The sequence below is a fragment of the Arvicola amphibius genome, chromosome 11 (assembly GCF_903992535.2).
Source record: "Arvicola amphibius chromosome 11, mArvAmp1.2, whole genome shotgun sequence".
Classification (NCBI taxonomy): Eukaryota; Metazoa; Chordata; class Mammalia; order Rodentia; family Cricetidae; genus Arvicola; species Arvicola amphibius.
Window position 1 is genome coordinate 109,359,261 of NC_052057.2, and position 15,777 is coordinate 109,375,037.

General features: G+C 39.9%; 1 protein-coding gene across 1 annotated transcript in view; it reads right to left on the bottom strand.

The window, feature by feature from the left end:
• Positions 1 to 15,117, bottom strand: part of Shoc1 (shortage in chiasmata 1) — a 65,145-nt gene extending 50,028 nt beyond the window's left edge. Inside the window, exons 1-4 of the mRNA XM_038348193.1 lie at positions 15,058 to 15,117; positions 12,306 to 12,417; positions 9,455 to 9,536; positions 233 to 411 (exon numbers count right to left, since the gene is read on the bottom strand). Coding sequence (XP_038204121.1) covers positions 233 to 411; positions 9,455 to 9,536; positions 12,306 to 12,417; positions 15,058 to 15,102 — 418 coding nt within the window. The 5' untranslated portion in view covers positions 15,103 to 15,117. The remainder of the gene's footprint in view (positions 1 to 232; positions 412 to 9,454; positions 9,537 to 12,305; positions 12,418 to 15,057) is intronic.
• Positions 15,118 to 15,777: the final 660 nt, after the last annotated feature.

Consider the following 15,777-nt stretch of genomic DNA (forward strand, 5'->3'; position numbering starts at 1 on the left):
AGGACAAGGCTCCAAAGCCACAGAGAAACCCTGTCTCAAAAAACCAAAAAAAAAAAAAAAAAAAAAAAAAAAAAAATCCATTTGCGAAAAGTATATTAATATGAAAGAGAAAATACTGTTACATGGCAAAACTCAGACTTGTAACCATGTAGGTAGATTTAAAATACAACGAGCAACGGCACACAGAAATGAAGCCATGTACGTTAGTAGGAAACGTCTTACCACTTCCTACCTTGGTGCTCAGCTTTCACTCCTGGGTAGTGTGGGGAGCACTTGATAGGGGTAAAGTCTTCTCTGTGGTCCTTACTGAGGGATGAGTGGACATCGTCTATTCTGGTTGGAGAGTTTGGATTGGAACTGGGAACAATTTCCTCAAACGTACCATTAATTATCATTCCTGTAACCGTCTTTCTGTGACATAAAATTATTGATTGTATATGTATTATCTGAAAACATTTTTATTAGTAATTTGCCAAATTCCAATGGATACTAAGAAAAATTACCTGTAGCTCCACTTGAAAGGAATGCAAAATTATACAAACTTCTAATTACACAGTATTTACATATATAGTAATCCATAACCTTTTTATCCCTACCCAGCTGTGAATAGTGAGCTCATTCACATGTTAACCACTCTTCTTCTATTTGACTGACTCTCTATTTGAGTGAAGAGCAGAAATCCATTTATATTACTGTATTTTGGATCTTGTATAACTTCCTGAAGGCCCATGTGTTAAAGGCCTGGTGTGCTGAGTGGCATTATTGGGAGGCAGGAGAGCTTATAAAGATAGAACCAGCTGGGAAGTGTTTGGAGCCCTAGAGGTATGTCCTTAAACAAGACAGTGGGACTCTGACCCTTTTTTTTTCTCTTCCGCTTCTGGTCCATGAGCTGAGAGAGCACTCTTGCTCTGCCATAGTCTCCTGCCACTGTGCTGGCTGACCACAGGCCCAGATCAATGGAGCATGCTCAAAAACTCTAAAACTGCAAACCAAAATAAATCCTCTCTAAGTTTATTGTTTCAAGTACTCTGTTCAAGTGACTGAAAGCTACCACACTTAATAGTAACTGTCATTTACTTAATCAGCTCTCCCTTACTGGAAGTTGAAGGTTCTTGTGACTGTTATTAGAAGCAATAATACAAAGACCATTTTTGTATGCTTAGCCAATCATTTCCCCAAAATGCACTTCCTAAAAACAGAAGAAGTTTTGGAGAAGTTACATAGATTCATTTTTATTTATTTATTTGCAACCTCTGCCCCTCATTGCCAGACTTCCATTCTATTTTATATTCAGTATCACTCAGATATTTCCCTCCTAACCCCCACCTCATTGTTTCATCCCAGCCCCCAACCCAAGCCAGCATTCCCTGGGAACCCTCAAGCCACTTCAGCCCAGGAAACTCATAGGCTAACTGCAGATCTTCACCCTCCCTCGGTTCCTCCAAATCCAAATCCTCCCTCTCCCCAGTCTTATCCCTGGCTCTGTAGCAGAGCACGTGCCCCTTCCAGCCTCCAACTCCAGCAGATACTCCCTGGAGCCCTTAGGTTGCTCAGGCCAAAGACACAAGTAGGCTAACTAAATATCGTTACCCCTCCCCCAGCTCCAACAGGTCCAGTCCCCTAATTTCACCTCATCTCAGTTTCATCTCTAGCTCATCTGCTGACTTCCTGCTGTAGCCTCTCCTCACTCTTTGCCCTTATTCCCGGGGCAAAGCAGGTTCTGGTGGAACACTCTGCTTTCCTCCCTCCTGTAGACTCACTCCTAGCCCGTCCGCATTCCTAAATGTCAGCTCCCAATACCTAGAAACACATTTTACCTGGAACCCCCAGTGACCTCACCTATCAGGATCCCAGAAGAACTTCCTATCAGGCAACACACAGCCAACATACTCTCCTAGTAACAAGAGAGGGCATCAGAAGCCCAGGAACAAAACATCTACCCAACACAGACAAGACCAGATGTCAGCACCAAGAATTAAAATTTTCCCAAATCCAGATGTCTAGGCACCAGAATAAAAACACAATCAATAACAGCCAGGACAGTATGTTTCCATTAGAGCCTAACAACTACCACAGCCCTGAGTATGGCAATATAGCTGAAGCGTAAGAGGAATCACAAAACAGTTATGACTATGACAGAGTTCCTTAAAGAGGAAATGAGTGAGTCCTTAAAGAAATCATCTACAAATCCATCCATGCAGAAGGAGCTACAAAGAAAAAACCCCAACCTAAAGAGGTTAACCACACCTAAGAAAACACAAGAAATAAATAATCCCAGACAAGAAAATCAAAAGGCAAAAACCACATACACACACACCCCACTGTCTGAACATGGCCACAAGGATGAGCCATGGTGAACCATGCCTTGAGGAACTGGGGGAGAGGCTCCAGGGAAAAGGCCTTTTACCTCAGGGGCATTTTGTTCCCTGGACTGTTCTTGGATATGAGTTCATGCTTTCTGTGACAAACATTTACATTTAATTCATAAGGTATGTTTCTTCTTGTTGGATGTTAGAACACAGCTATAGAACCCAATCTGGTCAATGTGCCCTGAATCTGGATACGGCCTTCTGCCTTGTGTTCATGCTTTCCCAGATATAATCTATAGTCTGTGTCAGGCAATAGTGTTTAAATTGGTCTGAGAACATTCTGTGAAAGGGTGGCTCTGTCAGAATTTAGTATGTGCTTACTGGCGTTTATTTACATAAACCTTCCTCAGAACATTGCTTCCTTTGCTTCATCCGTGTATAAAGCAGACTGGAAATGAAGGAAGGCTGTCTGCAGCATGAGACTGCAGTCTGCCTACTCTCTCGGGTCCTCAGATCTCAGGCTCTGCAGACAAGCTCTGCAGAGGTTGGCTGAAGAGTCCACACACCACAGCAGCAAAGTCACAGGACTCCACGGACACTGCTCATCGACATCTCTCGACATCACTGGCCTCAATTCTTCAATAAAAAGACAAGACTCACAGTATGGATGCAAACATCAGAATCCATCATTCTGCTGAATCAAGAAACATACCTTAATATAAAAAGTAGACATCACCCCAGGGTAAAAGGATAGAAAAGGTTATTCCTAGCAAATGGACCTAAAAAGCAAGCTGGTATAGTCGTGTTAGTATCTGATAAAACAAACTTCAAATCAAAATTAATCAGAAGAAATAGGGAAGAACACTACATATTCATCAAAGGACATTGAAGTTTTTAACATCTAAGCTCCGAACACAAGGGCCCCCAAGTTCATGAAAGAAACACTACTACAATTGAAACCACATATTGACCCTCACACGCTGAGAGTGGGAGACTTCGATACCCCAATCTCACCAACAGACACTAAACAGAGAAATGCTGGAGCAGGCAATGTCATAAACCAAATGGACCTAGCCGATATTTACAAAACATTTCACCCAAACACAAAAGAATATACATAACATACCAAAACTTAAAGGACACCATGAAGGCAAGTTTAAGAGACAAGAACTAAGCCCCTAATTATAAAAAAAATGGAGAGATTTCATACTAGTAACTTAACAGCACGCCTGGAAGTTCTAGGACAAAGTCCTACCCCAAAGGAGTAGACAGCAAGGAATAGTCAAACTCTGGGTATAAAACAAGGAAAGAAAAACAAACAAGAAAAAGAAAATACAAAGAATCAATGAAACAAAGAGTTGGTGCTTTGAGAAATTCATTAATATTGACAAACCCTTATCCAAATTAATTAAAAGGCAAAGAGAGAATATCCAAATTAACAAAATTGGAAATGAAAAGGGGGCATAACAACAGACACCAAGGAGATTTAAAGACCCATAAGGACATACTTGCAATGTAAATCAAAACTACCTGGAGATTTCATCTTAGAATGGCTAAGGTCAACAAAACAAGTGACAGCTCATGGTGGCGAGGATGTGGAGCAAAGGGAACGCTCATCCATTGCTGGTAGGAGTGCAAACTTGTACAGTCACTTTGGAAATCAGTGTAGCAGTTTCCTCGGGAAATTGAATTGATCTACCTCAGGATCCAGCTATACCACTCTTGAGCATATACCCAAAGGACACTTCATCCTCCAACAGAAACACTTGCTCAATCATGTTTTTGCTGCTCTATTCATGATAGCCAGAAACTGGAAACCACCTAGATTTCCCTCAACAGACGAATGGATAAATAAAATGCAGTCCATTTACACAATGGAGTACTATCACTCAGTTGTTTATAAAAAAATGAAATTCACGGGTAAATGGGTGGAAAAAGTCATTCTGTGTGAGGTAACCCAGACCTAGAAAGACAAATATGGTGGAGGTATTTGCATATATATGCATGTTAGATATTAAGTCAATGACAACTAAGCTACAATCTGTAGAACCACAAAGGTTAGGTTTAGAGTAAAGGACTAGGAGGATAGATAGATCTCCCTAGAAAACGGAAAAGAATGGACAATTGTGGTTGGGTAGGGTGGGAGCTGGAATGGGAGGACTGAGTGGGAAGGGGAAGGGGAAAGAGAGGGACGAGGGAGGGAATACAAGGAGAGACAGCTAAAATTAAGGGCCATTTGAGGGGTAGTTTGGAAACAATACAATAGAAGCTTCCTAAAATATATACATATATTAAGACAATATAAATGAAGTCACCAATAAAAGGAGGATACAGAGCCCCAGCTACCTGTCTCTTGTCACCAAATGAAGCTTTCAGTTCCAGGATTGGGGTTACTTATAATTGAGTTATTAGCCAAAGGGGTCTCATGTGAATCCCCAAACAAGCCAGGTTGTTTTCAAGACTATAGGTTGCTCTCCACAGATAGCAAGGCCCCATTTTTGAAGACATCAAATCCCTCCCCTCAAGGCTCAGGGAACCCTGTGGAAGAGAAGGCAGAAAGAGGAGCCAGAGAGGATGGAGGACACCAAGAAAACAAGGTCCTAAATCAAATGCATGGATGCAGAGACTGAGGCAGCATTCACACGGTCTGCATCATTGTGGAACAGATGGGGTCCTAGAGCTGAGGGAAGTAGACACCATGCCCTCATCCCTAACCCAGAAGTAATCTCCAATCGATAACCACTTCCAAACGAAAATTTAGTTTGCTTCAAGGGAATCTCACTAGGGAAACGAACTACTCTCAAGGGTAGGCTGTGTGCCCAGCAGTAGATGGGCAATAGAAAACAAAGTCAATGGCATCTTTGGAAGTTCATTGTCTTACAGTGTCATGTCAGAGCTTCTTCTTTAAAAAAGGATTTTTAATCTTATTTTCATTATATATAATATATATATATATTCCATCTCTCCCTTTACCCTACATATATATTTACCATACATATGGATAAATATATATATATATTTATATATATCACACACACACACATATATATAAAATGGCTCCCCATTTGGTGCTTTTTTTTATTAAGATTTATTTATTTGGGGTTGGAGAGATGGCTCAGAGGTTAAGAGAACTGACTGGTCTTCCAGAGGTCCTGAGTTCAATTCCCAGCAACCACATAGTGGCTCACAACCATTTGCAATGAGATTTGGTGCCCTCTTCTGGCCTGCAGACATACACGCACACAGAACACTGTATATAATAAAAAATTATTTGTTATGTATACACTGTTCTGCCTGCGTGCATCCCAGTAGATCAGAAAAGGGTACCAGATCTCATTACAGGTGGTAATGAGCCCACCATATGGTTGGTGGGACCTCTGGAAGAACAGTCAGTGCTCTTAACCTCTGAGTCATCAGTCCAGTGCCCCCTTTACTGTTTTAATGGGATTCTTAAGTGTATGAAGAAGTGAGTCTCTGTTTCTGTGCCTTCTCTCAAACTTGTACCCTTCTGTTTCTTTTGTCCAATTCCAACATGTTAGTTTATGTTCTGCCTTATCTTATTATCATCCTTAGAAGCCTGCTTGTTTTCTACTGAGAGACAGAGCAGGTGGACATGGGTGGGAGGGGAGAGTGAGTGGAATGCGGAAGAGTAGGGGAAAGGAAAACTATAATCAGAATATATTATGTGAAAAAAATCCATTTTCAATAAAAGGGAAAATCATAGAAAAACCTCTCTAAAATTTCTCCCTTATTCTTGAAGAAAATACAAGATACAGGAAGAACCAGTTTAACACTCCCAGATCTGCATGTATTACTCGTTGAGAGTATTTGCTTGTATGTGGATCTTCATAGACTTCTGAAGCTAGGCCTTTAGCTAGTGTGTTTAAAGAAAAAAGTATCAGTCACACAACTGGTGCTTGGTAAAACACCCAGCCAACCCTCTTGACACAAATGACATGAAGATCAGCTTTTCCTGGTCCTCCTCGTTCTCCTTTCCCAGCATTATCATTTTCTTTCCTTGGCCTGACCCTTGAACAGTGGGGTTTGAGACGTCCCATCAGCACTGCTTCTGCTTTCTTTCATTATCATTCATGGGGGGGTATCGCTCTATCCACTGCGAATCACTAATTCCTTAAAAATGCTGGATGAGTCTCTACAATGTGCTGACTCTACCCTTGAACTAGCACTGCACTAGGAAGCAGAGTCTTGTTCTCACAAGTTCATCTCAAGGACAGATGAGCAGCTAAGTAAACATCAGCGGTGAAAAGTGAAGTATACTTAATATCACAAGCCATCAGGCTTCGAGTAACAGCCATGACGCTGGTGCGCTTAGAGAAAGCAGCCAGTGTAAGGCCCACTGAGGAGCTATTTTGGGAGCTACCTGCATAATGATGGGAAGTGAGCCATAAAAGCTAAAGCAGGAAACAAGCTTGGTGGATTCTAGGAAAAAGAGGAAGGTCAGAGTAACTGGAATAGAGGCGGCAGACAGGCAGAGAACAAACCATTAAAGACTTTGTAAGACATGGCAAGTACTCAGGATTGTATTCTGTTGCTTGGGACACCATTTGTGGGTTATAGTTAGGTTATGTCTTTTTAAAAATATTTTTAATTGAAATAGAAGTACATCACTTCCCCTCCTTTTCCTTCCACCAGTTCCTCTCATGTTCCCAACTCTTAGGTTAATAGTCTCCTTTTCTTTCTTTCCCTTTTCTTTTTTTTTTTCAAGACAAGATTTCTCTATATAACAGTCCACTTCTTTCTCTTTGAATATATTTGTTAGACACACACATGTAACATGCTGGGTCCATTTTTGTGTTTCTGTGTCTCTGCACAGGAAAGTCAGTAAGAGGGACTAAGAGTAGGGCAAATTCGTAGAAGAAAATAAAGGAGGAAATTCTTATGACATTACAGCATATAAACTTTTCTTACATATAATATTAAGTGCGCTCATGACAACAAAAGCTACCCAAGTTGAACAATATCCAAGTTAGAAAGTGTGCGGCACAGGACAGCATCAGGGAAGTGAAAAGACAAGCCAGAGGACAAGAGTGTGTGTAAACCACACACCTGAAGGAGGTTTGTATCTGGAACATACACCAAACACTCAACAGCGAGCTTCTGTCCCTCTGGTTTCTAGTGAGAAGCCAAAGGTAGGAGAGTGACAGCTTGGAACCCTTCCCTGCTGGACCAGTTTGGAAGTGACAGGATACATCCGCCAAAGGTTTTGTTTCTTTAAGCTGGGGAGGCAATGACTTCCTGCTGATCCCAACCCTCTAGTTATTTTTGTGTTGTCCTCTAACCCGCTAGTACAGCTACAATACAAAGGACAGATGAGAAAGCACTTTGTAGGAGTATAAATAATACAGCTGATTGGATCACATCTGGCAGTTCCTCAGTTAAACATGAGTTACTGTATGACCCAGTAATTCCAATCCTAGGTAACTGTTTACACAAAAACAAGTATACGAGTGTTAACAGTAGAATTACTCATAATTGCAAAAAGCGAAAACAACCTTCATGTCCTTTCTAATGAACGGGGTAAGTGAAATGGGATCTATCCATACAGCAGACTATTATTTAGAATAAAAATTAATGAAATCTGGATATAAGCCACACACTGCCAAATTGCCCTTGTACTTTATATTCAATGTCTGCTTCTCAATATCATTATCCAAACTACTATATTCTGTTCTGCAACCAAGACCCAGTTTTTTAAAAAATAAACTAAAAACTCAACTAGACATTTCTAAAAGGTAGATCAATGGCGAACTACATGAAAATATGCCTAATATAATTATGTAAATCAAAACTACAGCTATGTCTCTTCTTAGACAGCCCTTTTCCTATAGCTGCAGCTCTCGCTAGGTTGGTGACTGTTCCATCCCCATTACGCCGTCAGACATGTTTTATTCTCTGACTCAAATATTTTGTGTCAAGGAGGCATCGCCTCAATGCCAAGCCCAAGCTCAGTTCCTGTCTTTTTGAGAAGCTGATCTCTCCTACTTATACACACACAGGCTTACCATGTTAACTGAACAAAGATCTCAGAGAGCCTTAGACCAGCAGTAGGACATCTAGGAACAGATTTTAAAATGGAGACTCTCAGGCCCAATTCATACTGGCTGAATCAGAAGTTGCATTTTACTGAGATTCTCAGGAGATTCACATATGCAGGGAAGACGAGTCCCTTGTCATCACACCAATGATGGCAGCGAGTGAGGGTAAAGTGAAGTCAAGCTGTTAGCACTTGAGTCTTCCATCTTCGAATTCACAGTGCAGGGAACTGGATACATGCATCTTTCAGCTTCCTCGCTGCTCAGGGGCTACTCATGTGGCCTATATCATATTCATCATAGTCTTAACTTGACTAGTAAAGTCCTAGGTGATACAAATAGAACATCTGGGCTCACTTAATCAAGAGTCTAGACACAATTGAATGTGGTGGGGTTTTTGTTTCTTCTTTTAATTGCAATTAAGAAATATTTAAATTATAAAATGTGAAAATATGAGTAATAACAAAAGTCTGATGCACATTCCGCATGAACTAAGCCATTAATGATTTGGATTAGAACTGAGAAGTGTGGTTTCTATGCTGACACTGTGCAGGCATCTTCCCTTTGTGATTGCTCCACGTCCTGCTTCTGCCGTGTGCTTTGCACAGGGCTTGTGACGATTCACTTCTAAGTCTCTGCTCCGTTTTGTTTCTTGAAGGAATAACTACACCTTTTTTTTGTTTTGTATCCTGTACATACACATGAATATGCAAATATATGAAGGATGGCTGAACCAATAAGCAATATTGATAAATATACTAGAAAATAGTCTTAAGTCTTCATTTTTAATAAAGAAAATTTAATAATAAAGAGTTTCGCTCAAAAGATTGACATATTGACTAAAAGTATAATACCACTGGTTAATTTCTGTTTGTCTTTTGAAACATCAATGAAGAGACTAATAAAGTATGGTAAATGAGGGAAGGACACAAGAGGCTATAAATAATTTCCAACTAGACTCATCTTTGTGTTTGCAATGAGGGCTTTTTTTCAGACTAAAGTAGAAAATGTGTGAGAAGGTAAACGGGTTTTTCCCGGTGTCTGAGAACTTACTGTTTGTCTTCTACAGATAAAGGGATTAGGGACACATACTTCTCAGGAAAATCCTCCACACAGAACCTTGTTGTCCACTGTTCCAAGACTGAATTATCTGTCACCTCCGGAAATGAAGCAGCTGAGGCCAAAATGAACAGGCAACATTAGTTTCTAAAACATCCTTTTACTCTTAACATAAGAAAGCCAAACATCCATCATTTTCATTATGGAGTTACCTTTACTTGTTCAAACATACACTTACTTTTCCAAAGTGATATCTGGTTCTCATCATTATAATCTGCTTCTCCCAAAATCACAGTCAAGAAAGTATCGTCTGAATATACTAATAACTCCCTCCTTTTCATAGCTTCTCTTTGCTTAGACACCACTATGCCCAGATCACCCTGTTCAACAGTTCATGCTTTGCCTCATAAGGCCTTCATTAAGCATTCCAGTTCATTTTGATATTCTTTCCTCGAAGGTCCATAATATGGCAAGTATAGCTTTGGTATTTAATCACATACAGCTATATATTGAAATTTTATGCATCTATAGGTTACTTCTTAGATTAGATCCTTGATTCCTTAAGAAGAGGGACCACATTATATTCTTGCTCCAGAATATGCAACTATGCACCTGCACATTCTACCATGAGTAGTATCCCAGTCCGAGTGTCTTCTCCCCAGCATTGTTACTTTGAAGATGTTACATCTTCATTCATGCCTCATAGAAACACAGTGGCCTTAGGTGGGAGCACTAGCCACAGACACCAACATGGCCTCTGGGGGGAGCACAGGCCACAGACATCCACATGGCCTCTGGCAGCAACACAGACCACAGTAGCAAAGCCAGGGACACTAGCAGGGTCTCCTGCAGCACTGACCACAGACACCAGCTTGCCCTCCCGTGTCAGCATGGACGATGGAGGTCTTTTGTAGAGGCTTAATCCAAACCCCGAACTATTCTTCCTCTCTGATATTTTGTTGTTGTTCAGAGCCAGCTGTTCTTGCAGCTGGGCAGCACATTGGGGGCAGAGCTTGCATGGGCTCCAAGCCGCTGCACACCACCCTATGAGCTCCACTTCCCATACCTGTCACTGCCGCAGCTGCTACATCTCTAGTTCTGCCTCTCGTCGTGCACGCTACTCATTCTACCCTTTCCCGCCTCTTCACTGCACGCCACTCATTCTACCCTTTCCCGCTTTTCCGCTGCACATTCATCCATCAAAGTGGCACACAAACTGTTGTGTGTCACACAGTAAAATTTTTTTGCCCAGTTTTACATGCAAATACTTATTGCAAGGGGTCACTGGTCTGGTTCAAGGTTTGGGGTAAACACAGCTATCACTGAGACCTGTCTCTGACTTCCTGCTGTTACCCAGAGGCAGGGAGACCTTGAAGTTGAGCAGCACTTCTGGAGGTGCCCCCACTCTAGCCCCAGGCCGTTGCACACCTCTCTGTCCTCTCCCAGCTTCCTGCTCCCCTCCAGGGCAAACAGTGTGAGTGGCAGCAGTGGTGGCTCCCTGGGCCTGAGCCTCCCTGTGGACCTAGGACTGACCCCACTAAGCAAGACGTGCTCCCCCATCCTCCCCAGCTGCTGCCTCTAATTTAGCTTCTCTCCACCACAATGTGGCCACACTCCACCAATTTTTTTTTTTTTTTTGCCAATTTCATGAGACCACTTTTTGAAAGCATCTTCCCTTGAGACCTGCTCTGCTTTAGTTGTCCTGGAGACACTGCACGCTCTACAGACTCATCTTCCTCTGCCTCTGTGGGTCTGTGGTCCCTCCAGTGCTGGTGGCCACCATCATCTTGAATTGAGGACTGATTCATTGTTAAACTTTACTTCAAACAGGCAGCACTTTTATTACTGGAAATTCTATTGCTCTTTTCATGGTACTCAACAGACTTCGTTCCAAAAAAAAAAAAAAAAAGGTTTTACATCATACAAGCATTTCTTTTTTTTTTATTCTTTCATTCATTCATTCATTCATTTATTATGTATATAATATTCTGTCTGTGTGTCTGCCTGCAGGCCAGAAGAGGGCACCAGACCCCATTACAGATGGTTGTGAGCCACCACGTGGTTGCTGGGAATTGAACTCAGGACCTTTGGAAGAGCAGGCAATGCTCTTAACCTCTGAGCCATCTCTCCAGCCCCCCAAACAAGCATTTCTTAAGTGTTGCCAAATCCATTCTCTTCTTACTATACTCCAAGGATACAATGTGTGTATGGAGGTCAGAGTCAGTTCTCATATCCCATCACATGGGTTCCAAGGTTCAAATTCAGGCTGTGAGGTTTGGCAGCAAGCATCCTTACCCACTGAGTAGTCTTGCTAGGCCCGAAGTCTCTACTTTTGACTCCAAGCCCCCAACCCTTCCCATTTTTTTTTTTTAGAAAACCAGAATTGTCTTTCTGAAATATAATTTGGCTTCTCTTATTCCTTTTCTTAAAACTGTCCAAGGGTTTCTCATATTTGCAATTTTTTTTAGCCAGTGTGAGCTGCTACAGCACATATCCTAGAGACTAGGTGACACAAGCTGAGACCATTCACTCTTCACAGCATGGTATGGTAGGACACAAGACTCCAGCAGACTCAGTATCTGAAGGACATTCTCTTCTACTTCCTCTTGCTATGTCCTCAAGACAAAAAGGAGAAGTAGATCCTTTGGGATATCTTATACAAGAGCACTCAAGCTTCATGACCCTTCCTCTGATACAATCACAATGGGGATTAAATTTAGAGGTATGGTCTCAAGGGCACACAAACGTTCAGGCTATTGTTCTACAGGGTCTTAGACCACATAAAATTTGCTCACATCGATCTCCTCCTTTTCCTTCTTCAGTCATATGACCTAATTTTCTTAATTTACTACTCTGAAGTAACTTGTATGATATAAAAACATACCTCTTGTCCATGGACTCCTATATTTATCATCAATAAAGTTTTTATCTTGATATAAACACGGAGGAATCGGAAGCAATAAAGCATCTCTGCAAATCCTTTCTTTAATTGTGTTCTGCATGAAAATGTAAAATAATTTTAACATACACTATTTACTAATATTCAGAATATTATTGTTATAAGCTGATATAATTTTTCTTTAAAACTGATACATTTGTCATAAAATGTCCAATTAAAGAACCATGTAACTGAGTATAATATAAGCAAGTTGTATTACAAATATTTTTCTATGATACACTAAAATATATGTGTGCTTGACCAAAAAAAGTATTACATCACTTAGCAATGTGGTTTTTCTTCCATTAACCAGTATAATGCCACTGTCTAAACTTTTATTTTCTATGCTAAATCATGAAAATTAGCTTTTAATTTCAAAAGTAAACCTAAGGAAGAAAACTCTTCCGTTAAATGGATGTTAAAGACGGTACAGTGATACAGCTTGTAATCTCAGCCCTTGGGAGGCTAAGGCAGGAGGATTATTAGTTTGAGGTCATTGTGGGCTACATACTGAGTATCAGGTCAGTTAAGACTACACAACAAGATCCTGTCTCAAACAAGCAACACAGAGAGGATGTTATCAGTTGGTAAACCTGGAGATTAGCTCAAGTTCTACCCGGACTCTTCCTTGACTTCCCAACTGTAACTCCCATGACTTTGTGGCAAAAAGACTGGTCCCTCCTCCGGCCGTCCCACCTCCCACCTTAACACTCAGTGGTCACAGCACTGCAGTCTACTCTGCGACAGAAGCCTAATGTTCTATAGCTGTCCTTCTCAGCTGAAGCCGCATCTCCTCCGTGGAGTCTTCTCCAGGGACTCCGACTGCCCTTAGAATTCATTATTCCATGGACCTTGAAAAGTGACCACTTTCTTGTTGTCGCTGTTTGTTTTATGTTGCTGAAGGTGTTATGATAAATAAGAGATTTTCACTATCTCTGAATAAGTGGTATAAAAGATCACTTAAACTGAACTATATAAAATGAGGATCAAAGAAACACGGTAACAGGAAAAAACCCTTGATTAGTACTTCATTTAAAAAAGAAAGTTATAAGAAATAATTTACATCTAATAAATTTTGTTTACGATTACTTCTGAGGTAAGTTTTTCATAATCTATATTTGACGACACAGAAGGCATTACTTTAGTTCGTGGGTCAGAAAGGAGCTAATTTGTGAAAACGTGAATTAGGAAGACATCTCTGACTCCTTGGATATTCAGATCATTTTCTTTCTATTGTCTGCTAAGCAATTTCACTTTGCCAGATCTTCATATTGTTATTTGAGCAGCTCTTAATACACCTTAATTAGCTTTATAAGTCTCACACCTTCTGCAAGAGCATTTCTCAGCCTCACACCATGGAGCGCAACACACCAGCATTAATAAGTAACCATGAGTTAAGAAAGTATCTTTGAGGACTCTTGAGTATCTGCATATTTGCAAGTAATCCAAGCATGTTTTATCTACATATTTGTGTCTCTCAGTTATGAGAGAAATAAAACCTGAATGACTATATATATATGTACATATACATACATACACACGTGTGTATACATACACACACACACACACACACACACACATATATATATATATTTCTTAATCTCATAAAGTGTAACCGAGTTTTAGTTTACTGCAATATTTTTGTACTGGTCGATGGGGCAGGTTAATGTAATAATGGAAATGAAATTTTAACTTGTCATTTAAGGTCATAAGAACAATGAACTATTACATGATCTCTGTCTCCTGCAATACATTTATTAACAATATACCTGGACTTGAAATTTCTCTCTGACATCTTTTCAAGATACTTAGCTTCTCTTGACATTATTTTGCTATTGGTGAAGCTGTAAACCTGTATTTGATTTGTGGGTACTTACACTGATCAAAGGACAAAACCCACTAGATGGATAAAGTATCTGATTCATCAAGACACACTGTTATTGTCACAATAACAATTACTCGGATTACTTTTGTACCCATTCTTTCTTTTTATGTGTGTATTCTTTTCTTTTTTTGAGATGGGGAACCACTATACAGCCCCAGGTGGCTTGAAACTTATCTTGCAGTTTTAGCTTTCCAAGTACTGGGATTACAGGCATGTGCCACCATTTCCCATGTCTCTTAAAGGAAGACCACTTCAGAATGTTAGTAAACACCATCAAAACTTGTAAAAGTCCCTAATCTCTCCAAGACCTTTATCATAAAGGGGTGTTGAATTTTGTCAAATGCTTTTTCAGCATCTAATGAAATGATCATATGGTTTTTTTTCCTTCAGTTTATTTATATGATGGATTACATTGATAGATTTTCATATGTTGAACCAGCCCTGCCTCTCTGGGATGAAGCCTACTTGGTCATAATGTATAATTTTTTTGATGTGTTCTTGGATTTGGTTTGCCAGTATTTTATTGAGAATTTTTGCTTCGATGTTCATGAGTGAGATTGGTCTGTAATTCTCTTTCTTGGTTAAGTCTTTGTGTGGTTTTGGTATCAGGGTGACTGTAGCTTCATAAAAGGAGTTTGGCAATGACTCTTCTGTTTCTATTTTTTTGCTATAAAAACTTAAAGTAATTTTAATGACTCTGAAAGCAACTAAAGATTAACCTATGGATTAGTGGAAATTATCATATACTAGATACACATAACATGTTTTCAAGAATAATTCTTAGTAAATGGGTAGAAGGCAGTAACATCATACCTCATGTAAATAGTCTATTGCATAATATTTGAATGCCGAAAACATAGCTCTTCCCTTCAAAGACACACAGAGTTCACTATCTAGAAATAAAAAAATTAAATGTTAGAAAAATAGCAAAGCTGAGAAGAAAAGAAATCTCTCTTAACCACAAATCTTTGGTTCATTTATTTTTCAAAAGGCCCTAAATTATAAAAGTGTAAAGTAACATTTATTTTTGTGGTTGAAAATCTAATATGAAAATAATGTCTGTTATTATATACATTTTTCTATATTTTCTCTTGTAATTTAATTTATACAAGCTGGTGAGTTCAAGTATGTTTAATATGATAATTTAGTTGAAAGGAAGCTGGAGCAAGTGGCAAAGACTGACACGATATTTTATCTAGGGTTATTATGCTTCGCAAATGATTTTGAAATTAAATAACCAAGGCCAAAACTCTGTAATGAAGAAGTAGAGGGCTGGAAAGATGACTCAGCAGTTAAGGGCACTGACTGCTCTTGCCCAGGACCCAGGTTTGAGTACCAGCACCCACCTGTCAATACTGTCTGTTACTCCAATTCCAAAGAACCTGAAGCCCTCGTTTGACCTCCAAAGGTGCTGGTGCACAGACAGGCACTTGGGCAAAACACCTATAAGCATAAAAAGAAAATAAATAAATCTTTAAAAAGTAGTAATATAGTGGAAGGCACTAAAAGTTTTCTTAAAACCTATTAAAAAAA